General features: G+C 50.0%; 3 protein-coding genes and 1 pseudogene across 4 annotated transcripts; 2 read left to right on the forward strand and 2 right to left on the reverse strand.

Moving 5' to 3' along the window:
* Positions 1–251: 251 nt before the first annotated feature.
* LOC310887789 (olfactory receptor 14C36-like) lies at positions 252–1371 on the reverse strand (annotated as a pseudogene). The gene has a single exon. The product of its transcript is annotated as an olfactory receptor 14C36-like (transcript).
* A 6113-nt stretch (positions 1372–7484) lies between these two features.
* Positions 7485–8432, forward strand: LOC310887897 (olfactory receptor 6E1-like; the record flags this gene model as incomplete). The annotated part of the gene is made up of 1 exon (XM_083814071.1): positions 7485–8432. One exon carries the CDS (start codon positions 7485–7487, stop codon positions 8430–8432), a length of 948 nt encoding a protein of 315 aa, XP_083670197.1.
* Positions 8433–14556: 6124 nt separating this feature from the next.
* Positions 14557–15492, reverse strand: LOC310887790 (olfactory receptor 14A16-like; the record flags this gene model as incomplete). The annotated part of the gene is made up of 1 exon (XM_083813953.1): positions 14557–15492. One exon carries the CDS (start codon positions 15490–15492, stop codon positions 14557–14559), a length of 936 nt encoding a protein of 311 aa, XP_083670079.1.
* Positions 15493–25789: 10297 nt separating this feature from the next.
* Positions 25790–26853, forward strand: LOC310887809 (olfactory receptor 14I1-like; the record flags this gene model as incomplete). Its single annotated transcript, XM_083813983.1, has 1 exon — positions 25790–26853. One exon carries the CDS (start codon positions 25790–25792, stop codon positions 26711–26713), a length of 924 nt encoding a protein of 307 aa, XP_083670109.1. The 3' UTR covers positions 26714–26853.
* Positions 26854–27266: the final 413 nt, after the last annotated feature.

Genomic DNA, 27266 nt, shown 5'->3' on the forward strand with positions numbered 1-27266 from the left:
CTAGCCCTTGGTCTCTGACAAGTCACAATGCAACAATGAGCCATTCCCTTCTGAACTGAAGGAGGAACAGACCCTTGTGGAGAGCAATTCTTTGGGCCTATTCTTGACACTGTTTTTTGGGGGGAATGAAATCCCAACCTTCAGGCATTGCACTGGGGTAATGCCATTTTATTACAGAGATGCTAGTAGAGATTCTTCACCGACTCACAGTGTTAAATGCACATTTATACAGCCTCCATATGGGACAGAAGAAGTTCATTCATTCACAGCAGTGGGGGGAATCCAAATATTTATGTACAAATGCAAGGAACAGGAGCAGTAATAATGACAAAAAAAAAAAAAAGGAAAAAAATATATATAATAATAATGAGAACAAACAAAACAGAAGCTTGGAAAGCGATGTACTTAGATTCATTACTGGATAGTGAAGGGATATTTATAAGTACTGAAAAACATCCCCCAAATCTGTCTCCTAACTGCAGCCTTGAGCTCCCTGTTTTGCATGCTGTAGATGAGGGGGTTCACTGCTGGGGGCACCACCGAGTACAAAACTGCTAGCAAAAGGTTGAGGGATGGAGAAGAGATGGAGGGGGGCTTCAGGTAGGCAAACATGCCAGTGCTGATGAACAGGGAGACCACGGCCAGGTGAGGGAGGCATGTGGAAAAGGCTTTGTGCCGGCCCTGCATCGAGGGGATCCTCAGCACAGCCCTGAAGATCTGCACATAGGACAGCACAAGGAAAACAAAACACCCAAATAATAAACAGACACTAACCACAAGAAGCCCAACTTCTCTGAGGTAGGCATCTGAGCAGGAGAGCTTGAGAATCTGGGGAAGTTCACAGAAGAACTGATCCAGGGCATTGCCTTGGCAGAGAGGAAGTGAAAATGTATTGGCAGTGTGCAGCACAGCATAGAGAAAAGAACTGCCCCAGGTAGCTGCTATCATGTTGACACAAGTTCTGTTGGCCATTATTGTCCCTTAGTGCAGGGTTTTGCAGATGGCAATGTAGCGGTCATAGGCCATGATGGTGAGAAGATAAAACTCTGCTGCGACAAAGAGAACAAAGAAAAAGACCTGGGTAGCACAGCCTGCATAGGAAATGGTAGTGGTATCCCAGAGAGAACTGGCCATGGCTTTGGGAACAGTGGTGGTAATAGTGCCCACGTCCAGGAGGGTGAGGTTGAGGAGGAAGAAGTACATGGGGGTGTGGAGGTGGTGGTCGCAGGCTACGGCTGTGAGGATGAGGCCATTGCCCAGGAGGGCAGCCAGGTAGATGCCCTGGAAGAGCCCGAAGTGCAGGAGCTGCAGCTCCCGTGTGTCTGCGAATGGCAGGAGGAGGAACTCATTGGGGAAGGTGCTGTTGGACATTTGCTGCCTCTGGGCAGGGTTGCCTGTCCATGGAGGAAAAAAACAGAGACAAGTTATAGAGACTATTTTCAGCAAAATTCATGTTTTCTCCCACAGAATTTACCCTTCCCTGAGAAGAATGAGGAATGAGTGAGCTCTTTCTTCAACTCTCCCAACTGGATGACAGTGTGCCTGACAGTTTAATATGAAGCTCGGGCACCTTATTCCCAGGAAGACACCCTCAGGGCAGGGCCCCAACAGACTCTATCAGAACAGAAGCTTACACCCACCTGCACCCTAGACAAAGAGAGTAGGAGAACCACACACAGGTGGAGAAATAAGAAAGAATACCAAAATTCTGCAAACAGCTGACAGAGAGAAAGGCTGATGGGCATGCAGGGAAGCCTTCAGGTTACCAAGCTTGCATGCCACCTATGGAAGTGACACTGCAGGGCAGGGACTCTTACAATACTGATCACTGGGTATCACCTTGCAGGACACAGGCTCCTCTCCTCTTCTGGAGGTCCAGCTGAGGAGGAGGTGGCTCATGCCCTAAAGCCCCTGAGGGCAGAAGCTGTGCTGGGTGGCAGAGGAGGGCAGGGGTTTGCTGCAGAGAAGGTGCCTGCACTGCAGACCTGGCAGGCAGTACCTGTATCCCCCCTTCCTTGGTGTTTCAAGCAGCAGCCCCCTCTCCCTCCCTGCCCACGTCTCTGCTGCCTGGAGCTGCCTCTGCTGGCAGCTGCTTCCCTATCCCCACATCTCCTCCCTGCCATTGCTCACAGACCCCGTCCCACCCGCTGTGTGCTCAGCTCTGCCCTGCAGATACCTCTTGTCCGAGAGCACTTTTCAGGGACAACTCCCCATGTTCAGTGGCTAAGGAGCAGCTCTGACCTAACAGGAGGTAACTAGAACTGGTGACACAGGGCCTTTATAATAATATAGAAATAAATTCCCATCTCCTACTGCCATCCAGCAAAGCAAGAGGAGAGATCGCAAAGCATAAAATGCTTCCCTTCAGGTATCCCTTGCTCTGACCTCTAAGTTGAGGAGTCCACTCCGAGATGTTCTGGGGGTGCTGTAGATCTATGAGCAGCCTGCCCCAGGCAGCAGCCTCTGGGCACCAGGAGAACCCTGCCTTGCCCTGTCCTGCCTTGCTCCAGGGACTTCTTCCACCCACAGCTTCTCCCCACAGCGCCCTGGGCAGCTCCCTGGGCAGGCTGAGTGTTGAGCCTGGCAGGCGGCAAAGGCCCTGCCCCAGCACACAGCCCCTGGGGCACAGCAGGGACCCTGCTCTGAACCACAGCCCTGGGCACCCCTGCCTGCACCCCGGCTGCACAGCCTGCAGCCAGCCCCACGAGAAGAAACCCTCATCTCCTGTCCTTCTGTCGGCTTGGGCAGGTAATCCCTGCTCTGGAACTTGTATTCTCCTCTTATTGAAAAAAACTCTGACAGTTCTCCTGAAAGCTGCCATAGGCTGTGGGATTTGCCTGCAAATCTGGAGATGGCAACAGGCATTAGAGCTGCCTTGCCCTGCAGCCAGGCACTTACCCCGTTCAGGGCTGGGAAGATTTCTCCGTCAGTGAGCTCTCAGCAGCCCCCCTCCACACTGCCTTTAACATCTCCCTCCCTTCTCTCTGCCGCCCTTGTCCCCTGCAGGCAGTGCCCCCAGCCCTGCTGCGCTGTGCAGAGGAGCTGCTCCTGGGCAGAGCTGTCTCTCTGCAGCGCTGCCCGCTTGCCAGGAGCTCCCCTTGGGCCCAGGAGCCCGGCCCAGCTCAGCAGTACAGGGAACTGTTGACGAATTCCCGGGACTCTAGAGGAAACAACTTTTAAACAAACTGATTGACATCTTTCTCCTATTTTTCTTCCCCTGTTCTGTTAAGAATGGGGAGGGAGAGAGCTTCTGTGAGGTGCTTGGCTACCTCCTGGGGATAAAGCACAACACAGCCAGGGACACAAACCTGACCGACAAGTGCTAAAGGAAACAGTGAGGGAGCCAGTCCTGGTCAGTCACACTGACTGGTGGGAGCACGGGAGACAGAGAAAACATTTCTTCCAGCAAGGTTATCTGACCAGGAACCTTGTCAGTTGGGAAACCAAGGGAAAGGGGGGAATACTGGTAACAGGGGATGTCCTATGAGAGGCCTAGGACACTTTGGGTTGTCTAGTCTGGAGAAAAGAAGGCTGAGGGGTGACCTCATTGCTCTCAGCAACTTCATGAGGAGGGCAAGTGGAGAGGGAGGTGATGATCTTTTCTCCCTGGTAACTGATCACAGAATGTGTGGGAATGGAACATAGCTGTACCAGGGAATATTCAGAGTGGACAGCACGAAACATTTCCTGTACTGTGAGGGTGGTCAAACACTGGAACAGACTTCCTTGAGACCTAGTTCTTGTTCCAGGCCTGTCAGTGTTCAAGAAGCATTTGGACATTGCCCTCATTAATATGCTGTAACTTTTGTTTAGCCCTGGAGAGATCAGGCAGTTGGACTAGATGATCTTTGAAGGTCCCTTCCAAATGAACTCTCCTCTCCTCTCCTCTCCTCTCCTCTCCTCTCCTCTCCTCTCCTCTCCTCTCCTCTCCTCTCCTCTCCTCTCCTCTCCTCTCCTCTCCTCTCCTCTCCTCTCCTCTCCTCTCCTCTCCTCTCCTCTCCTCTCCTCTCCTCTCCTCTCCTCTCCTCTCCTCTCCTCTCCTCTCCTCTCCTCTCCTCTCCTCTCCTCTCCTCTCCTCTCCTCTCCTCTCCTCTTACTACACACATGGGCAGGTCCCATTTATGTACTGGAAGGCTACAATAATTTCTCATGGAGTCTTGTCTTCTCGATACTAAGCAATCCCAACTCTCTCAGCCACTCTTCACAGGAGGTGTGCTTGGTGTGCATGGCATGCTTTTGGTAGTGGGGTGGTAGGCTGCACAGGGTGCTGGATGGTGAGGAATATCAATTTGATCACTTTGGGTCAGCTCTTCTGGCTGTGTCCCATCACAATGTCTTGCACTCTCTCAACCCACATGTCACGGGGGGCAGTATGAGAAATAGAAACCCTTGTGTCCTGGTTCCAGTTAGGACAGAGTTAATTTTCCCTCCTAGTAGCTGGTAGGGTGCTATGTTTTGGATTAGGATGAGAAGAGCGCTGATAACATGCTGATGTTTTAATTGTTGCAGAGCAGTGTTTACACCAGGCCAAGGACTTTTCAGCTTCTCGCTCTGTCCTGCCAGCGAGCAGGCTGGGGGTGCAGCAGGAGCTGGGAGGGGACAGACCCAGGACAGCTGACCCCAACTGGCCAAAGGGGTATTCCATACCATCTGACGTCATGCTAAACAATATATAGGGGTGGCTGGCCGGGGTGGGGGGCCGGCTGCTCGGGGATAGGCTGGGCATCGGTCAGCGGGTGGTGAGCAATTGCATTGTACATCACTTGTTTTCTTACACATTATTATTGTTAATACTATTATCATTATCACTATTATTATTATTATTGTTATTATTATATTCCTGTCTTAATAAACTGTCTTTATCTCAACTCACCGGCTTCACTTTCCCGTTTCTCTCCCCCATCCCAGAGAGGGAGGGGGGAGGGTGAGCGAACGGCTGTGTGGTGTTTAGCTGCCAGCCGGGTTAAACCACAACAGTCCTTTTGGTGCCCAACGTGGGGCCCGAAGGGTTGAGATATCGACAAATCTGACCAGAGTGTGTTAAACTAAAATTGGTATAAGTATTGGACCTGCTTAATAGTTGCTAGTCACGATGTTGATTGCCTTAATCTCCAGTCTGCTGTACCTGTATTCCAAATTGAGTTTTATGGTGCGTTACTTTCTGTATGTGCTCCCTGTTGCACTGTTTATCCTTTCCGGGCCCTGGTTTAAGATTGTTATGGTACTGTGTGGTGTAGCAATGGCTTATGAAATGATGAAATATCTGGTCACGACTTTAACCTGGTATTTGTACTCAGCACTGTCGTCGACTCTATACTTTGGAAACCATATCTTGGAAACTATTAGCAATTACACCTATTGCCTGTTTTCATTAGGGAGCCAATCTGTGAAGGGGACAGGGGAAGACATGTTTCCCTCCCTGTTCACTCTCCCTTTCTCCTTCACCACCCTCTTATCCGCCGAGCTAGTTACGGTGGTTCTCCGAGATGTTGAATATCCTTGGGATACTCAGACCAGCCTGCTCTTGTTGTTATGTCTCCTGAATGCGCTTCAGGTTTTGTTGAGGGCTAAACAACTACTTAGGAATCTCATCCAGAGATCTGTCTTGAGGCGGGATAGTTGCGAGTGGCAAGGAGTGTGGGAGGATATGGGCAGGTTTCTAGAGCAGTGGTCACCTCCAGTGTTTTGGACATTCACCCTTGAACAACTGCAAAATCCGAAAAAGCTGGCAGAATGCTTGAAAAAAAGGTGTCATGACTCTGGCAGTTCCAAAGTGACACAAATCACTGTAGCGTGCTGGGGTCTGGCTTGTGCCTATCGAGCTGCAATTGATGCTACTATCAACCTAGCGACAGCTCCTTCAGCCGCTCCAGCTCCTGCAGCCACTCCAGCTCCAGCTCCTGCAGCCACTCCAGTTCCAGCTCCTGCAGCCACTCCAGCTCCAGCTCCTGCAGCCACTCCAGTTCCAGCTCCTGCAGCCGCTCCAGCTCCAGCTCCTGCAGCCGCTCCAGCTCCAGCTCCTGCAGCCACTCCAGCTCCTGCAGCCACTCCAGCTCCTGCAGCAGTGTTTAGCTGCCAGCCGGGTTAAACCACAACAACAGCCCACAGAGAAACTACTTCACTGCCTCGAACCCATCATCTCCTCCTCCACCTTTACGTTTTGAGGTGTTCTCTTTTTGTAGTCATCTGCTGTGATCCTTTCTATGTCTAAACACATAGGGAAAGGTGAAGGAGAAAATGTCTGTCTTTATTGAGTAAGTTTCTCTCTCTCTTTTTTTCTCTCTCCTTTTTTTTTTTTTTATTTTTTTTTCCTGTTAGAGGAGTAGTTTGATTTACAGAAGAGAGCAACTTACCAAAATCATCAGAGACTTGAGACTTCAGTAATGAGTTTCACCTACTTCACTCCTGGTGCCTGTGAGAACTTTTTCTCCCGAGGCTTCCCCAACAGTCAATGGAGACAAGAGAAAGTGCTCGTGGCTGGGTCGTCCCAGACTAGAACTGCCATGCAAAATAAAGGTGAGGGATCTCTTTCAGATGCTCTTCTGTCTCTCAGCATTGACAGGATGGGAGTAAGTTAAATTGCTCAGCCTCCAGGATATGACTTTTAGACAACTGAAATATAAGCCTACACAATAGTACTTGGCACTTTGCTTTTTTTAGGCGCTTCCTCTTTGTACAAGGACCATCCTTAAACTTTTGAAGATGACAAGATTTTTCCACCTCTCGGAGCACTAAGGCATTTAGGTGACACCATCTGACAGTAAGAGAGAAGAGCAACTGTTTGGAAACAACTGCATTTCCACGCAGAATGAGGTCAGATGAGATTGTGTGACAGATCCATTTCCATTGATCTGGTGGGACAATAATGAATTTTGTCCTTGATTTAGAGTACTGAAAAAGGCAAACTACACTTGCTACTGGTATTCCCTCTTTCCTAAAGAAACAAAGGAAGATGATGTAAAAGAAAGCAGGGCATGGCAAAAGAGGTACTTGAAATTTGCTTAATTTGAAATCAAGCAAGGGATCCCCAGCTGTTGCTAGTCCAAAAAGGCAAGTACTGAAGAGGAGAGAGAATAACTTTCAATGTACATATTTGAATTGATGGTTTAACACCTATGTAATAGAAAGTATTTGTGCAGTACATGATATTTCCTTTTGAAACGTTATGATGGATGTTTGCAATTGTTCTGAGTGAATGTAGACTTTCCCAGGAACAGGGTGCAATCACTAACAACCCCTTGTTAGCCCTGTGTTCTTGAGAAAGAATCATTTGTGGCTGATGGACAAAGATGGAAAGAAGACAAGAAATTCCCAGAGTACTCTAGCTGATATGTGAAACAGAAAAGTCAGTCTCTCTCTGTTGTATGGGAAGCCTGCAAGCAAGGAAAGAGAGAAGGAAGGAGATAGCCTTCTGTCCAGACCATGAAATTACTGTACTTGGTTTTGCCATGTTCCTGCCTCAGCAGGATGAATGGAAATTGGGCATGGGAACAGGCAATGGATCTGTCATTTCTGAATTCATCCTCTTAGGCTTCTCAGGGCTTGATCAAAGGCTACAGCTATTTCTCTGCCTGCTCCTTCTACTTACGTACCTGACAACAGTGATGGGGAATGCAGCCATCATTTTCCTGGTGTGTGTGGATAACCGCCTGCAAACCCCCATGTACTTTTTCATTGGCAATCTGGCATTCCTGGAAATCTGGTTTACGTCCTCCACAAGCACCAAACTGTTGGTGATTCTGAGCTCTGGCAGGAGAACAATCTCAGTAGGCGGCTGCTTTGCCCAGTCCTCTTTCTATTTTGCCCTGGGTGCTGCAGAGTTCGCTCTCCTTGTTGTCATGTCCTTTGACCGTTACGTTGCGATCTGTCAGCCTTTGCGCTATGCTGCCATCATGAAGCATCGGCTCTGCATCCACCTGGTTGCTGCTGTTTGGGTCATGGGCTTCACATTCTTGAGTTACCACTTGGTGCTGCTCTCCAAGCTCACTTTCTGTGGTTTGAACAAGATTGAGCATTTTTTCTGTGACAACACCCCATTATTCCAACTTTCCTGCTCTGACATCACCCTGCTTTGGAAAACAGAATCAGTTTTCATATTGTTTATCGTGCTGTCTTCCTTGTGTTTAACTCTGGCATCTTACACAAGCATCTTTTTCTGTATTCTGCAAATGCCAGCAGCCTCTGGGAGGAAAAAAGCTTTTGCTACATGCTCTTCCCATCTCACCACCTTGGCCATTGTCTATGGAAGCTGCATTGCTCTCTACGCATGTCCCTCAGGACATGTTTCTTTGGAGACCAACAGCATTGTAGCTTTGCTGAACACTGTCCTGTACCCATTCTTAAACCCCTTCATCTACAGTCTTAGAAACAAGGCCGTGATGCTGGCCCTGAAGGAAGCCATGGCCCGTGCAACAGCACAGCTTTTCCCCTAATCATAATGCATTTCTGAAGAGCAATTTGAGTTCTCTCCTGCCATATCTTATGTAATACCACCATCACATATATGTGACCTCCACATGCAGATGTCTCTGGAGGTTTATGTTCCTTCTGGATTGTGTTAGGCTGCATGATAAGAAGTACATCTGCACACAAAATGAATGCCCAAGGAAGTGATGGCAGGACGAGTAATTCAGTTCATGCCCTGCCCTCGCTTCTTCCAAGCCCAGCACAGGAGAGACCCCAGCTCTTCAAGGGCCCATTTCCACGAGCCCAGAAGAGCACGAAGAAAAATGGCAAGTGGGAACCCAAGTCACAGGCTCCTGTGGAACCAAGATCTTGTCCCAGCTCCTTCCGGGGCTGCCCTAGGAGGGCTGTCAGCCCAGTGTCCAGGCAGAAACCCATCAAGATGCATCACTGGCAGCAGCTCTCCGCATCACCATTTGGACTAAGGGGATTGCTGCCTAGGGCTGTAGGTCACCTGATGGTTGTACAGAGGGCTAAGTGCAGCAGCTGGACTAGAACCAGGCTGTCAGACGGCCCATGTGTTGTTGTAGTCTGGAACAGGAGAGATGGGAGTGTGTGGACTTACTATGTGTGTGCCTGTGTCTGTGAATATGTGTGAGATTGGGGTGGTGTGTGCCAGCAGCTGGAGTGGGACTGTGCCCACGGGGGCTCATATGTCCACGTGCCTTCAACTGGGGAGGCTGGGAGCCAGGAACTTGTCCTGGGCAGGCTGAGTGTCTGATCACAACTGCTGGAGGGATCTACCTTGCACCCACACACATGCACATGCATTTGTGCTCACAAGCACTTTATATTTCCCAATAATGGGCCTCTGTCTTGCTCAGCCAGAGAGGGGATCAGGATAATGCTGCTGCTGCTGTTTTGTTTGTGTGAATGCTGAGTGTGCCTGCCTGCATTCACCTGTGTCCTGTGTCATTGTGGACTGCACTCTGCTGATAAAGGGATTGAGAAAAACACATTAGTGATATCAGTCGTGGCATACCTCTTGGCTGGCTTTGATTCTAGTTCATATTGGAGTTCTACCACGTCCAGCACTGCAGCACTCAGTAGTGGCATGATTTCATTCAGGCCATGATAGTCCACTGTTAGTCTCTACTCTCCGTCAGCCATTCACACTGGCCATATGGGACTATTAAAGGGTGAGCGAGTCTTGCTATTCACTTCTCGGCTCTGCAGTCAATAAACCAGCTCATGAATGTGAATCAGGGAGTCTCAGTTAGTGCAATATTGCTCCCTGTGCACCACTTAGGTAGTGATCAGCATCTGCTGCTCTTCGACCCTCAGCAGCCCCACAACAGAAGGGTCCTCCAAGAGACCAGGCAAGGCAAACAGCTGTTTAATGTCATCGTCTTAATGAAGCTCCACTTCAGCCTCCAATACAGTTAACTGTAAGGATTCCCCTGTCACTCCAGAAATAAAAATGGGTTCTGCCCCTTTATAGCTGGATGGCATTGCAGTACACTGTGCAGTGGTGTCCACTAGAGCCTTATACTTCTGTGGGTCTGATGTGTCAGGCCATCGAACCCACACAGTCCAATAAACTCAGTTGTCCCTCCACCTGATTGGAGGCAGAGCACCTCTGGTCCTGGTCATAGTATTCATGGAAATTGGAGCAGCAATTTTCCTGGAAGAAACACCTGCCCCCACCCCCACCCCCACCCCCCCACCCCCCTTTGCAATTGTTTTTCCTTGTAACATACATACCCATGCCTCTAGGGTTGAGGTAGATTTCCCATCCCATTTTCTCATGTCCCCTCCATGGTCACGTGGGTAAAACCACAGAGTGGTATGTTGTGTGGACCCACCATATCCCCTTTCTTGAGCAGAGGGATGCTTACTCCTAATAGCTGAGGTACTGGTTCATACATGTGGGGGGAGGAAGGTATATGCTCTTTGAGTTGGTGGACCTCTCGGGAAAGTTTCTCCACAACCAAGACACAGGCAAATAGTGAAGAAGAAATGCCAGTCATGACCACACTGCACCTAAGGGGATCTACTTTCCATTAGGGCTATCTGCACAAGAAAAGTCTTAGAAAAACAGACTATAATAAGATAAATACTGTAAAGGAGTTGACTAAAGAGTTCATTAGAGTTCTGGGAGATGGGGCAAGTTTCTAACTCCCTGACGCTCCTACAGCAACTGGGCAGAATAGAATGATAGAATCATTAAGGTTGGATAGACCTCCAAGGTCATCTGGTCCAATCATGCCTGGTCCTACCAATGTCACCCACTAAATCATGTACCTAAGCGCCAGGTCCAACCTCTCCTTAAACACCCCCAGGGATGGTGATGCCACCACCTCCCTGGGGAACCCATTCCAATGCCTGACCACTCTTTCTGAGAAATGTCTCCTGATTTCCAAACTAAACTTCCCCTGGAGCAACTTGAGGCCATTCCCTGTAGTCCTGTCACTAGTTATCTGCAAGAAGAGGCTGACCCCCAGCTCCCCACAACTTCCTTTTGGTAGCTGGAGGGAGCAATAAGGTCTCCCCTGAGCCTCCTCTTCTCCAGACTAAACAACCCCAGTTCCCTCAGCCACTCCTCACAGGACTTGTGTTCCAGACCCTTCAACGCCATCGCAGCCCTTCTCTGGACATGCTCCAGGGCCTCAATGTCCTCCTTGTAGTGAGGGATCCAAAGCTGAACACAATACTCGAGGTGCGGCCTCACCAGAGTAGAGTACAGGGGGATGATCACCTCCCTGGTCCTGCTGGCCGCACTATTCCTTACACAAGGCAGGATGCCATTGGCCTTCTTGGGCACCTGGGCACACTGCTGGCTCATGTTCAGGTGAGCATCAATCAGCATCACTAGATCTTTTTCCTGTGCACAGCTTTCCAAACACTGTGCCACAAGCCTGTAGCATTGCATGAGGTTGTTGTGGCCAAAGTGCAGGACCCAGCACTTAGCCAAGTTGAACCTCATCCCATTGGCCTCTGCCCATTGATCCATCTTGTCCAGGTCCCTCTGTGGGGCCTTCATACCCTCTGACAGATCGACACTTCTCCCCAACTTGGTATCGTCTACAAACCTACTGAGGGTGCACTCAATTCCCTCATCCAAGTCATCAATAAAGATATTAAAGAGGATGGGCCCCAACACCGACCCCTGGGGAACACCACTGGTGACCGGTTGCAGTGGGATTTCACTCCTTTCACCACCTCTCTCTGGGCCTGGCCGTCCGGCCAGTTTTTAACCCAGCAAAGAGTGTACCTGTCCAAGCCATGGGCTGCCAGCTTCTCCAGGAGAATTCTGTGGGAGACTGTGTCAAAGGCCTTGCTGAAGTCTAGGTAAACTACGTCAACAGCCTTTCCCTCATCCACCAAGCAGGTCACCCGGTCATAGAAGGAAATGAGGTTGGTCAGGCAGGTTCATGCCTTTCATGAACCCATGCTGACTGGGCCTGATCCCCCCATTGTCCCACATATGCTGCGTGATTGCCTTCAAGATGACCTCTTCCCTCACCTTTCCTGGCACTGTAGTTAGGCTGACAAGCCTGGAGTTCCCTGGGTGTCTGTGATCCTGTAGCTGAAGACAATTGTCTCCCACATAGAACCCCAGTTCTGGGAAACACTGACCTTTAACAAGAAAGAAACAAATGAACAAACAAAATGTCAATAGACACAGAATCTCCTTAACGACTACTACATAAAACCAAAAGAAAACAAACCCCCAAAGAACTGTAGAAACTGAAAAGTGTGTGGACATATTTTCTTAGATTTTAATCTTACAGTTTCTTGTTTCATTTTTAATTGATATTAATTGACATCAATTGACATCTTTCAGGCCCAGAGCTTGAAAGAATAAGACGGACTGACGCCTTGCACATAGCCTTGGACCCCCCATACTTTTCCTGCCCAGGATTACCTGTGACACCCCTCACTCTCTGCACAGAGCAAGTCACACTGAGGTGTTGACCTCTCTTCACTGGTTTAGATTGTTAGGGGATCCTGTTGTTTCCCCTAGCAGAATGGGTCTCCCCAGGCATCTGGAATTCACTCAAAGGTTCGACTCTTACTTAATGCAGAGAGAATTTAATTGTACCCATATACTCAGAGTATACTATACTATATACATTTATATATATACTATACTCTACATAGCATGACTATATATATACTATATATATTTACTATTTTTAAGCTATATATATTATATCTAATATATATATACACATATATGTGTGTGTGTGTTCGCTCAGAGTGAGCAGGCAGTGCTGGGAATAGCCAATGTCAGAGGCTGGGGGTGATGAAAGTCCTGGGTCACCTTCCTGGGCTCTTCATGCCACCAAGTGCTCAGACTGGCAACCTGCCTCCTCTGCATGCACTTCTTGTCTCCTGTCCATGAGCTCTGGCTCTGCACCACAAATCCCCTGCTGTGAGTCCTCACCCAGCATGGCCACACAACTCAGACAACATCCGAGTTTTCCTCTGCCAGGCACCTTCCAGCCCACCTCCTCCCCAGCTTTTCCACCCTCCCCTGTCTCCAACCAGCCCAGCAGCACACTCAGGGCTGGCCCCACTGCAGTGCCCACCGTGGGGTGTTGCAGAGCTCTGGGTGCTCAGCACAGCCCCAGCCCCTCCAAAGGGCACAGCCGCTCCAAGCTCAAGTGCTTGGCTCCAAGAGATCCTTAACCCTGACTGCCTGAATCCCTTCTGTGACTGTCCCTGTCCCCAGCACAGGACTCCTGGACCTGGAGCTCCGTGGGCTGTTGCTCCTGTCCCAGTGACAGACCAGCCTGCCCCGAGCTGGTACATGCAGAAAAAGTGTTTCCTTACTCATTTATTCCTCCCTGTAAGCACAGAACTGCTCCTTTTCTCTTCCCTAGGGATGTACTTGACTTCAGAGAGACTTTCCCTAGGGGACTGTGTCCATGCAGCCCCCACCTGCCATTCCTGTCCCCTCCCTGTGCTTCCTGCAGGACCCAGAGCTGGTGGTGATGCTCTGCAGACTGAGAGGCCTAGTTTAAAACCATTTCCTCTTGTCCTGTCAATAATGGCCCAAGCAAAAGTTGCTCTCCATCTTTTTTTATAAGCCCCCTTTAAGTATTGAAAAGCTTCAATGAGGTCACCCCAGAGCCTTCTATTCTCCAGGCTGAACAATCCCAGCTCTCTCAGCCTTTCTTCACAGGAGATGTGTTCCAGCCCTCTGATCAACTTTGTGGCCCTCGTCTGGACACACTCTAACAGATCAACATCCTTCTTGTGCTGGGGACCCTGCAATCGAAATGAGGCCTCACAAGGGCAACCAGAGAGGCACAATCACCTCCCTTGACCTGCTGGCTACTCCTCTGTTGATGCAGCCCAGGGGGCGTTTTGTCTTCTGGGCTGCAAGTGCACACTGCTGGCTCATGTCAAACATTTTGTCCACCAGAACCCCCAAGTCCTTCTCAGCAAGGCTGCTCTCAATGAGTTCTTCTCCCAGTCTGGCCACTTGTCTGGGATTGCCCTGGACCAGGTGCAGTACCTTGCACTTGGACTTGTTGAACCTCATTATGTTAACATTGGGCCCACTTCTCAAGCTTGTCCAGGTCCCTTTGGATGGCATCCCTTCCTTCTGTTGTATCAACTGCACCACTCAGCTTGGTGTCATCTACAAACTTGCTGAGGGTGCGCGTAATCCCACTGTCTATGTCAATGATAATAATACTAAACAGTACTGGTCCCAAGAGAGACCCCTGAGGGGCACCACTTGTTGCCGGACTACGCCTGGACATGGAGCCATTGAGAGTGATTCCATAGAGCAATGTCCTCCACCTGAAGATAACATAATTTCCTCCAGATAAAACAAGTTATCCTCCAGATAAAACACTTTCTTTAGCCTGTTTCTGACCTCAGCTGTGGAAGAAAAGCCAACCTCCAGGCACCAGCACTGAGGAAATCCCCTTTTATTACAGAGATGTGACAGAGCTGTGCCATAACACCAGATATATGTACATGGGCGTCTGGTTGTGACAGAGTGTGTTCAGACCTCTGCAGAAGTGGAGTGAATGCAGAAATTCCTGGACAAACAAGATCATCACAGACAAAAAGCCCAGAGACCAGGAGTTTCCAGAGATCAACCGGAAATACTTTGTGAAGGACATGGTCATATTATTGCTGCTGAAGGACTGCTGATTGGGTCAGCTTCTTCAACGCATCCTTCAGCTCCTTGTTCCTCATGCTGTAGATGAGGGGGTTCACTGCTGGAGGCACCACCGAGTACAGAACTGTCACCACCAGGTCCAGAGATGGGGAGGAGATGGAAGGGGACTTCAGGTAGGCAAACATGCCAGTGCAGGAAAAGATGGAGACAACAGCCAGGTGAGGGAGGCACGTGGAAAAGGCTTTGTGCCGGCCCTGTTCTGAGGGGATCCTGAGCACTGCCCTGATTATCTGAATGTACGAGAAAAGAATGAAAACAAAACAGCCGAGTACTAAACAGACACTAACCACAAGAAGGCCAGCTTCTCTGAGGTAGGCATCTGAGCAGGAGAGCTTGAGGATCTGGGGAATATCACAGAAGAACTGGTCCAGGACATTGCCTTGGCAGAGGGGGAGGGAAAACGTAATGGCAGTGTGCAGGATAGTGTTGAGAAAACCACTGCCCCAGGCAGCTGCTACCATGATGACACAAGTTCTGCTGTCCATGAGCGTCCCATAGTGCAGGGGCTTGCAGATGGCAACGTAGCGGTCGTAGGCCATGACAGTGAGGATGGAATATTCTGCTCCAAGCATGAAGAAGAGAAAAAAGACCTGGGTAGCACAACCTGAGTAGGAGATGGTCCTGGTGTCCCAGAGGGAGTTGGCCATGGCTTTGGGGACAGTGGTGGAAATGGAGCCCAGGTCGAGGAGGGAGAGGTTGAGGAGGAAGAAGTACATGGGGGTGTGGAGGTGGTGGTCGCAGGCTACGGCTGTGAGGATGAGGCCGTTGCCCAGGAGGGCAGCCAGGTAGATGCCCAGGAAGAGCCCAAAGTGCAGGAGCTGCAGTTCACATGTTTCCACGAATGGCAGGAGGAGGAACTCTGTGGGGAAGCTGCTGTTGGACATTTGCTGCCTTGGGGCATGGTTGGCTGTCCATGGAGGAAAACACACAGACAGTCAGGACAGGGTCTCTGAGCAGAGTCCACTCCATTTCTCAGTGACCCATTGAACTCTCACTTCCATTTTCAAATGATCAGGATGGCATACTTCCAGCTCCCCAGCTAGCACTCTGCCCTGTGCTGGGTGAGTGCACTCAAAGGAAGAAAATTCCCTGCCTGGGGACTCCTTCACAGGATGCTGAGTGCCAAAATCTGCTCCTCAGCTGAACCCTATCTTGCTGCCCAAGAGAGCTGACATACCCGAGAGCCGCAGCGTAAGAGAAAGAGCAACACAGAGGGGTGGAGGGAAAAGAACAAGCAGTATGACCAAGAGAGGGGAGGGACAGATGAGCAAGCAGAAAGGGGTCACCCTGCCCAGCCGTGCCTGCTGCTTGCCAGGCAGCACCATGGAGAGCAGTGGCTCTCAGCCCTTTGCCAGGCAGTAGGACAGGGCACATGGTAGGAGGGACAGACCTTCCTTCTTCTGGGGTTCCCAGGCCTTCTTCTGGCTACCCAGGAGGCAGCTTCTGCCTGGGTCCCTGCAAGTTAGGAGGGCAAAGGCTCTGCAGGGTGGGAGAGGAGAGCTGAGTGGAGTAGCTCAGGGGGTTGCACCTCTGCAGCAGGGTTTCCCTTTGCAGGTCCCTTTCTCCCTGCCCATTTTTGCTGCCTCTGCAGCAGAAATGTTCCTGCCAGGAGCTGATCTCTGTCCCCATGTCTGTGCCCTGCCAGTGCTCCCAGACACCGTCCCATCTGCTGTGTGCTCAGCTCTGCCCTGCACCCTCTCAGTGTGTGCAGGTGCTGAAGAGCAGGTCACACAAGCCCTGATGAAACTGGGAAGGTGACACTGCTGCCTTCTGAAGGCTTGTGGGTGCTGAAGGCCCTTTCTGAGGTTCCTCATAAAATCTGAGGTGACAGAAACTCAAAATCTTCTCCACTCTGTACAGCTCTGTTTCCATTCCCATCCTGATAAACCAAAGAGAGGTGACAGTGCAGTTTCAGGAAAGCCCAGACCACAGCAGGCAGCCTTAGCCTTGAACTTCCTTCTGAACCCTCTGACAGGGTCTAGGGGTGTTGTGGACCTGTGAGCAGCCTACCCAATGTAGCAGCCCCCTGCCAGAAGCAGGACCCTGCCCTGCTGGAGGGGGCTCCTTCCACCCACAGCTTCTCCCTGCATCTCCCTGGGCAGCTCCCTGGGCAGGCTGAGTGCTGAGCCTGGCAGGTGGCAGAGGCCCTGCCCCGGCACACAGCCCCTGGGGCACAGCAGGGACCCTGCTCTGCACCACAGCCCTGACCACCCCTGCCTGCACAGCCTGGCTGCACAACATGCAGCCGGCCCCTCTAGAAGGAAACCTCATGTCCTGTCCCTCTGACAGCTTTGGCAGGTGATCCCTGCTCTGGAACTTGTCGTTCTCCTCTACAGTAGAGAAACTCTGAGAGTCCTCCTGAAAGATGCCATAGGCTGTGGGATTTGTCTGCAAATCTGGAGATGGCACCAGGAACAACAGCTGTGCTGCCTTGCAGCCAGAGACTTACCCTGTTCAGGGCTGTGAAGATTTCTCCCACTGTGAGCTCTCAGCATCCCCCCTCCACTCTGCCTTTAACATCTCCCTCCCTTCTCTCAGCCGCAGAGCTTTCTCTCTGCGGCGCTGCCCGCTTGCCAGGAGCTCCCATGGGGCCCAGGAGCCCAGCCCAGCTCAGCAGCACAGGGAGCTCTTGACAAGTCCCTGGGCCTCCAGGGGAATCAGCTTTGAATCAAACTGATGCAGTCACTTTTCTTCCTTATGTCAGCTAGAGACAGACCCCTACTTCCAGTGCTATCTTTTCTCCTATATCACAATAGGAATTCCTTATGGGAATCATCTTTTCCTGTCCTTTTATTAGTTAGGACACCCACAAATTGACAGACAGCTGTATTCCATTTCTTCCAATCACTTATTAATACTCAGGAGAAGCAATCTTTTTCACAGCACAGGAAATCGCTCTGTCTACACAGACTACACAACCCAGCAAGCTCATAGAATCATAGAATATTTGGGGTTGGAAGGGACCTTAAGGTCTAATTCCAGTCACTGTGAAATGGGCAGAGTCACTTCCCACTAGACCAGTTTGCTCAAGGTCCCAACCAACTTGACCTTGGACACTACCAGGGATGATGCATCCACCAGTTCTCTGGGCAACCTGTTCCAGGGCCTCGCCACCCACTGCATGAACAATTTCTTCTTTAGATCTGATCTAAATCTACTCTCTTCTAGCTTAAAAGCACTGCCCCTTGTCCTATTGCTACACTCCCTGATAGGGTCTCTCCACATCTTTCTTCTCTTTTTCTCCCTCTGTTCTGTTAAGAATGGGGAGGGAGAGAGCTTCTGTGAGGTGCTTGGCAACCTCCTGGGGATAAAGCACAACACAGCCAGGGACACAAACCTGACCGACAAGTGATAAAGGAGACAGTGAGGGAGCCAGTCCTGGTCAATCACACTGCCTGGTGAGAGCACGGGAGACAGAGAAAATATTTCTTCCAGCAAGGTTATCTGACCAGGAACCTTGTCAGTTGGGAAACCAAGGGAAAAGGGGGAATACTAGTAACAGGGGATGTCCTATGTGAGGCCTAGGACACTTTGGGTTGTCTAGTCTGGAGAAAAGAAGGCTGAGGGGTGACCTCATTGCTCTCAGCAACTTCATGAGGAGGGCAAGTGGAGAGGGAGGTGATGATCTTTTCTCCCTGGTAACTGATCACAGAATGTGTGGGAATGGCATGTAGATGCACCAGGGGATATTCAGAGTGGACAGCAGGACATATTTTCTGTACTGTGAGGGTGGTCAAACACTGGAACAGGCTTCCTTGAGACCTGCTTCTTGTTCCAGGCCTGTCAGTGTTCAAGAAGCATTTGGACATTGCCCTCATTAATATGCTGTAACTTTTCTTTAGCCCTGAAGAAGTCAGGCAGTTGGACTAGATGATCTTTGAAGGTCCCTTCCAAATGAACTCTTCTCTTCTCTTCTCTTCTCTTCTCTTCTCTTCTCTTCTCTTCTCTTCTCTTCTCTTCTCTTCTCTTCTCAGCACAGCAAATGGCTGTGTGGTGTTCAGCTGCCAACCGTGTTAAACCACAACAGACAGACATTCTGCTATTCACCAGGATTGGTTTAAGTTGACCAAGAGTGGCCTTGCAAGGACATCAGCCAGCTCCCTCTGCTCTCATGGGTGAACCCCATTGGGTCCCGTAGACTTGTGTCATTTGGTCAAATATGCCCTGACTTGATCCACTCCCACCAAGTGTATATCTTCCTTGCACCCGACTTTTTCCTGTTCTCTGTGACCTGGGTTTCCAAAAGGACAATCTTGACTGTAGGGACTGAGGTGAAGAAGGAATTCAGCACCTCAGCCTTTTCCCTGTTCTGTGTCAACAGTTCCAGGACCACATTCAGTAGTGGGTCCACATATTCCTGAGCCTTTCTTTAGCCACCTACATACTTCTAGAAGCCCTTCCGTTGTGGTTTAATCCAGCCGGCAGCTAAGCACCACACAGCCGTTTGCTCACCCTCCCCCCTCCCTCTCTGGGATGGGGGAGAGAAACGGGAAAGTGAAGCCTGTGGATTGAGATAGAGACAGTTTATTAGGACAGGAAAATAATAATAATAATAATAATAATAATAATAATAATAATAATAGTACTACTAATAATGTGTACGGAACAAGTGATGCACAATGAGATTGCTCACCACCCGCTGACCGATGCCCAGCCTATCCCCAAGCAGCCAGCCCCCCACCCCGGCCAGCCACCCCTATATATTGTTTAGCATGACGTCAGATGGTATGGAATACCCCTTTGGCCAGTTTGGGTCAGCTGTCCTGGGTCTGTCCCCTCCCAGCTCCTGCTGTACCCCCAGCCTGCCCGCTGGCAGGACAGAGCCAGAAGCTGAAAAGTCCTTGGCCTGGTGTAAACACTGCTCTGCAACAATTAAAACATGTTATCAGCACTCTTCTCATCCTAATCCAAAACACAGTACCCTACAGCTACTAGGAGGAAAATTAACTCTAGCCTAACTGAAACCAGGACACCTTCTTACTCTCTTAGACATCCTTGGCCAAATTCCTTTAGAGCTGGGCTTTAGATTTCCAACATTCAACCCTACAGACTCAGACAAGACCTCTGTATTCTTCCCAGGTTATTAGAGGCCTTCTGAGGTCTCTATGCTTCTTTCTGTGTTGGAGTTTGCCCGGAAGCTCCTGGTTCATCCATGCAGGCCTCTTGCCATTTTTGCTTTATTTCGTCTTTCTTGGGATGGATTGCTCTTGATGTTGGAGGAGGTGATCCTCGAATATTAACCACCTTTCTGGGACTGCTTTTCTCCCCAGAGCCTTATCCCACAGTTTTCTTCCAAGCAGATGTTGAAGAAGCCAAAGACGGCTCTCCTGAAGACCTGAGTTGTGAGCTTCCTATTTGTCCGCTATGCTGCCCTCCCACAGGATCAACTCCACCATGGTCACTGCAGAGAACATTGTTGACTCATCCAGAGCTTACCATGAGCCACAGCCCCCAGATCCCCTTCTGCAGGGTTATGCTCCATCCACTTGTCCCTCAATCTGCATGTACGTCCTGGAATACGCAGTCTGATGTGCACAATCTGACATCAGTTCTTGTTAGATTTTAAATGGTGGGCAACTGACCAGCATTCAAATCTATCAAGATGTCTCTGTAAGGCCCCTCTACCGTAAAGGAAATCGACAGAGCCTCCTAGTTTAGTAGATGTCGGGCAGTCCACTCGTGCCAACACTCTCAAACTCCTGTTTTTTCTCTCCTCCATCCTTTACTTATCCCTTGGTATATCCATCAAGGAACAGACCAACCATTTTCAGAGTGTGCCTCTCAGCAGTACCATGAGATTCTTGGAGAGCAGCTTCACCACCAGCAACGACCCTCAGGGGCTGCAGAGATAGATAGACTGAAAGCAAACCCATCTCTTGCCAGAGCTGCTTGTTCCAGCTCTGTTTCTCATTGTCACTGCAGACAGCAGGCAGAGCTTGGCATGGTCCCACAGCTGAGGTGTGACAGCCCAAAGATGTACCAACGCCCTCAGTCAGGTGCACAGACCAGAACAAGCTGGAGCCTGTGATTTCTGACATCCATGGAGTCACTGCCAAGGCATGGTGGGACAGGACATGCAGTTACGGGATGCTTCAATGGGTGGATAGAGACTTCAGGACAGACAGGCTAGAATGATCCAGAGTTAGATTTCCTCACTTTAATTGCCTGGATATATGGAGCTCCTCTATGTGACCTGTGAAACGTTCCGTGAGCCCTTGTGGGTGCCAATCAGAGAGGGGGTCACTAAGGGTGCTATCATAATGGGAGAAAAAGAACTTCCAGCCAGGGTGAGGAAGTAGACATAGTCATTGTTAAGCACCCCAAAGAAGTCTCTGGATGTAGGAGTCTGGGTCTCCCTGAGGGCTTTTTAATGTCTGTGCCATTTTAAACAAGGGGAACAGAGCTATGTGCAAACAATCCAGGTCGTTTCTAGAGTGTCTTGGGATAGCTTCTTGGTCCAGCTGCCAGATGGGCCAACAGAGGTAATACAAACCTGGATCTGATACCTGCATGACAGAAAGAGCTGGTCAGGGGTCATAGATTCATTAAGGTTTTAAAAGACCTTCAAGATCATCTGGTCCATCCATCACCCTTCTACTAATGAGGCTGTCGTGCCCCTGAAATTGTTGGGTCACAGATCCCAAGGGGCATGAGGAAAGAGAGTAGAAGACAGCAGATGTCACACCTCAGAGGAGCAGACTTGGGCCTATTCTGGGGACTTGTAGTGAGGAACTCAGGTGTGAGAAACGATCTGTAGCCAATAACACAGGCTCTGGAGAGGATCTCAGTGAAGCAGCATTTTTATTCATGACTGCAATGGCAGGCATCCTGTAAGCAGGAGCTCAAAGCAAAAGTATATCATAACCTTATATTCCCTATTACTTGATGCTTGATTCCTCTCCTGTTTCCTCATTGGCTGAGTACTACAGGTTCACAAACTACTGATGCTTATTACTGTACCATATATGAACAATTTTATTTGACCAACTGTTAGTTTCTCCTTTTTTTTCTCTTTTTTTTTTTCCTTCTTCTCTCATGACTAGAGGGCCTGTGATTTATTGTTTTACCAATTTCACACTGCTCATCTTGTTTTTCTTAGCTATCCTCCTTATTTGGGGAGACTGGGACTTTCCACTGTCCCCTTATCTGCCAAACATACTCCCCACTATTAAGCCACTGTTATGCCTGCACAGTCACTTTTGAATATGCAAGGTTAGTGGAGTTTTCCATTGCAAAAACACAACCTGAATTCCCACACAGGTGAGCAGCACACAAGAGCAGCAGAGCTCAGTACAGCTGTTCTTCAAGGACAGCATCTTCCAAGCACAGCACTAGTCCAAATCATAACCAGTTGCAACTTGAAAGGGAATTCAAGAGCACCAGAATGTATTGTTGCTCTTTCTAGTGCCAAGATCCTGAACAGCAGAGGCTGAAGGATTGAATAAACCTCTGAAAAAGTAAAAGTCAGGAGCAATCCTCCAAGTTTCTGAGGCTGTTAGCAGGCCTGACTGAAGCCCATCACCAAAGAGAGCATGAGGAGAACAAGCAGACCAGGTGCCCACCCCTGAGAATGAAGGAGGAATTTGGATGTACTAAATCCAAGTGGAAAACAAAAACGTTGAGGTGGCTCTGATGCCACCAGAGCCCTTGCTGAGTTTCAACAAGGGCTGGATCATGACCAAGCCCTGCTCCCCATCCCCTGGGAAGGGGGAGCCTTTCCCTCACAGGAGTCTCAGGGCTCTTGCTGGAGGCAGTGTGATGTGGGGGTGTGCAATGGCAAGTGCAGAACAGTGGATGGACACCTCACGAGTTCTGTGCAGGGGTGAGGATTCGAGGAGGCCCTGGGGCTGGTGTCTCCTCATGGTCCTCAGTGGAAGAGATGGCAGCCCTAGAGGATCACATCCAGGCGGATTTTGAATACCTCCAGAGAAGGAGACTCCCCAGTCTGTCATGGCCACCTGTTCCAGTGCTCTCTTACCTTCACAGTAAAGAAGTGTTTTCTCATATTCAGATGGAACTCCCTGTTTTTCAGTTTGTGCCCGTTGCCTCTTGTCCTGTCACTGGGCTCCACTGAAAAGAGTCTGATTCCATCATCTTGACACCCTCCTTCAGATACTTATACACATTGATGAGATCCTCTCTCTGTCTTCTCCGCTGAAGAAAGCCAACGTCACCACTGTCTTCAGAAAGGACAAGAAGCAGGGTGCAAAAAACCTACAGGCCAGTCAGCCTCACCTCCATCCCTGGAAAGGGGATGGAGCAGCTCATCCTGGAGGTCAGCTCCAAGCACGTGCAGGGCTAAGAAGGTGATCAGGAATAGTCATCATGGAGTCGTCAAGGGGAAATCATAGAATGGCTTAGGTTGGAAAGGAACCTTTAAGGGCATCTAGTTCCAAGCCCCCTGCCATGGGCAGGGATGCCACGCATTAGATCAGGTTGCCAGGGCCTCAGCCAACCTGGGTTTGAACACATCCAGGGATGGGGCATCCACAGCCTCTCTGGGCAACCTGTTCCAGTGCCTCACCACATTCTGAGGGAAGAATTTCCTCCTTACCTACCTAAATCTCCCTTCTTTTAATTTAGAACCATTCCCCCTTCTCCTGTCATTAAATGATTGAGAAAAAAAAAAAAAAAAAAAGTTGCTCTCCATCTTTTTTATAAGCCCTCTTTAAGTACTGAAAATTTGCAATGAGGTCACCCCCGAGCATTCTCTTCTCCAGGCTGAACATCCCCAGCTGTCCCCCAGGGGTCAGTACTGGGTCCAGTCTTGTTTAACTTACTCATCCTAGAGGATGCAACAGAATGCACCCTTAGCAAATGTGCTGAAGACATAAAACCGTGAGGAGTGGCTGATACAGCATAGGTCTGTGCCACCATTCGGAGGGACCTCGGTAGGCTGTAGAGCTGGGCAGTGAGGAACCTCATGAATTTCAACAGAGGCAAGTGCAAGGTCCTTCTCCTAGGAAGGAATAACCCCATGCACCAGGACACGTTGGGGGGTGACCTGCTATAAAGCAGCTCTGCAGAGAAGGACAAGGCAGTCCTGGTAGACAACATGTTAGCCGTGAGTCAGCAATGTTTCCTTGTGGCCAAGAAGGCCCACGGTATCCTGGGGTGCATTTGGAAGAGTGTTGCCTGCAGGTCAAGGGAGGTGATCCTCCCCCTCTACTCAGCCCTGGTGAGGCCTCAGCTGGAGTATTGTATCCAGTTCTGGGCCTCCCAGTACAGAAGGGACATGGAACTACTGGAGAGAGTGCAGAGGAGGGCTACAAAGATGATGAGGAGACTGGAACATCTCTTATACGAGGATAGGCTGAGAGAGCTGGGCTTGTTTAGCTTGGAGAAGAGAAGTCAGATAGGGGATCTCCCTTATAGGGGGATGAGAGAGATATGTTAAAGGGGAGTTTTATATTTTTTTTTTTTAGCTAAAGGTAAAGGGAAAGATCCCATGTTAGGGAAAAGGCAAAAAGGAAGGCAATATTTTTTGGAGGCATACCCTGGCAAAATGCTAATACTTACCTTTCCAATCTCTGAAGTTCTCATGGAATCTATCTTACACAACATCTGGCACCTCAGAGGTGCTGTACGTGAGAAGACGTTAGAGAAATCCCAACTTGTGTGAGTTTGTGACTGGTATTGAAGGCTCTGGGCCTCATTTGAGCCCAAGGACATCAAACTCAGGATGAGATGCCTCAGCTGAGTCCTTGTGACCTCTTACCTCAGCTTGGGAAAATGTGATTCCTGCCAGTCACAGTCTGGGTGTCCTGCCTAAAACTGAAAGAGGACAAGGTGATTCTTTGATGAAGCTTCTCCTGATAGGAGAAATGGCACTGCTGGAAGTAAGTGTCTCTCCCCAGCTGTGGGAGGGAACTTCAGGGATTGCGTCAGTCTGTTTCAAAGTTGGTTCCCTGGAGGCCCAGTGACAGACATGTCAAGGGACACAAGAGAGGGCAGAGAGAGCGAGGCCTTGGGCTGGAGCTGTGCTGCTGAGCTGGGCCAGGCTCCTGGGACCAATGGGAGCTCCTGGCAAGTGGGCAGCGCTGCAGAGAGACAGCTCTGCCCACGAGCAGCTCCTCTGCACAGCACAGCAGGGCTGGGGGCACTGCCTGCAGGGGACAAGGGCAGCTGAGAGAAGGGAGGGGGATGTTAAAGGCAGTGTGGAGGGGGGATGCTGAGAGCTCACTGCAGGACAAATCTTCCCAGCCCTAAACAGGGTAAGTCTAAGGCTTAAGGGCAAGGCAGATGAAAGTATCCTAGGGGTCTCTTCTACAGTTGCCAGTTCCATGGCTGGTAGTCACCGGGGATGTGTGGCTCTAAACTGGAAGAATATACGTTTCCTGGCTTATATACTGGCTTGTCCAGTGCAGAGGATGGGGATGTTTCCTGAATCAATGATTTCCTGCCAAAGCTGTCAGAGGGGAAGGACATGAGGGTTCCTTCTTGCAGGGCCGGCTGCAGGCTGTGCAGCCAGGTTGCAGGCAGGGATGCCCAGGGCTGTGGTGCAGACCAGGGTCCCTGCTGTGCCCCAGGGGCTGTGTGCCGGGGCAGGGCCTCTGCCGCCTTCCAGGCTCAGCACTCAGCCTGCCCAGGGAGCTGCCCAGGGTGCTGTGGGGCAAAGCTGTGGGTGGAAGGAGCCCCCTCAGCAGGACAGGGTCCTGCTGGTGCCCAGAGGCTGCTGCCTGGGGCAGTTTGCTCACAGATCCACAGCACCCCAGGGACAACTTTAGGGGAGAATGAAAGGAAAGGCCAGGCTTTCACTGAGGCTTTCACAGCATGACACTGAAAGAGAGCTGTAGGTCTGTGAAAAGCCTCAGATTTTCTCTTCACACCCCTCTGTCTACAGAGAACACCAAAACCACCTTCAGTGTTTCTCATGGGATTGTTGGATGTCCTTCTTGGAGCCTGAAAATAGTGATGCCTCTGGCCTTTGGGCACCATAGATCCATCCCCAGCGCTCTTCACTGGATATTGTAGGGCAGTACTGACTTCTGCTGAGCCCACAGAGGGATCTGCCTGGACATTGAGGCACCTCAGACAGAATAAAACAGACGTCATAAGGAAGACACTGTGTCTTGTTGAGGAGGAATCTGTGAAACACGGTAGCGGTTTTGCTGAGAGAAGTCTTGCTAACTTGACTTTGCTTTTCCTCCATGGAAAGACATCCATGCCCGGAGGCAGCAAATGTCCAACAGCAGCTTCCCCACAGAGTTCCTCCTCCTGCCATTCACAGACACACGCGAGCTGCAGCTCCTGCACTTCGGGCTCTTCCTGGGCATCTACCTGGCTGCCCTCCTGGGCAACGGCCTCATCCTCACAGCCGTAGCCTGCAACCACCGCCTCCACACCCCCATGTACTTCTTCCTCCTCAACCTCGCCCTCCTCGACCTGGGCTCCATCTCCACCACAGTCCCCAAAGCCATGGCCAATTCCCTGTGGGACACCAGGACCATTTCCTATGCAGGCTGTGCTACCCAGGTCTTTTTCTTTGTTGTCTTTGTCACAGAAGAATTTTACCTTCTCACCATCATGGCCTATGACCGCTACATTGCCATCTGCAAACCCCTGCACTATGGGATAATAATGACCAGCAGAACTTGTGTCAACATGGCAGCAGCTGCCTGGGGCAGTACTTTTCTCTATGCTGTGCTGCACACTGCCAATACCTTTTCCCTCCCCATCTGCCAAGGCAATGCCCTGGACCAGTTCTTCTGTGAAATTCCCCAGATCCTCAAGCTCTCCTGCTCAGATGCCTACCTTAGAGAATCTGGGCTTCTTGTGGCTAGTGTCTGTTTATTATTTGGGTGTTTTGTCTTCCTTGTGCTGTCTTATGTGCAGATCTTCAGGGCTGTGCTGAGGATCCCCTCCCATCAAGGCCGGCACAAAGCCTTTTCCACGTGCCTCCCTCACCTGGCTGTGGTCTCCCTGTTCATCGCCACTGCAATATTTGCCTACCTGAAACCCTCCTCCATGTCCTTCTCATTCCTGAATCTTTTGCTGGCAGTTCTGTACTCGGTGGTGCCTCCAGCAGTGAACCCCCTCGTCTACAGCATGAGGAACCAGGAGCTGAAGGATGCAGTGTGGAAAGTGATGACTGGAGGTTTTTGAGAAGCAATTAACTGCATGTCCATTGCATATCACTCATAATGTAACTCATTAAAGGCCAAGACATATATTATGGTTATTTTTTGTTTGTTTGTTTGTTTGTTTGTTTTGCTTTTTGCTTTACTTATGTAGTGATATATTTGTCCCCCCCCCCCAAAAAAATCTTCTTTCTTTCCCTTCCAGTTCACTACCTAATGTTTCATCTGACTCTGAGACTTGGTGTAAATGAGGTGTATTTACAGGCCAAATAATATATTTAATGTGTATTTAAATAAAAATATGGTTCCTGCAGTGACTTGCTTGCCTGAGATCCATCCTCAGAGAAATGTGGTGGCACTTGGCTGTGTGCAGAGGTTGAGGGGAACAGAGTCCTGGCACATTAGCAATGCCAGGGAGCCCCAGGGCTTGGTCTGTCCCTAGCTGCTCTCCCTTTCACCTCCCACACTCTCCTACGGAGCCCTTGTGTTGCTGTGAGGACTGATTGCTCTTGTCGCTTGCTCACCATGCTGCTGTGTGGCAGTCCTGTGTCCACAGGCAGGGACAGGCCAGGGGCACT

Source organism: Anser anser (genome assembly GCF_964211835.1).
Source record: "Anser anser genome assembly, chromosome: 29".
In the NCBI taxonomy this organism is placed as follows: domain Eukaryota; kingdom Metazoa; phylum Chordata; class Aves; order Anseriformes; family Anatidae; genus Anser; species Anser anser.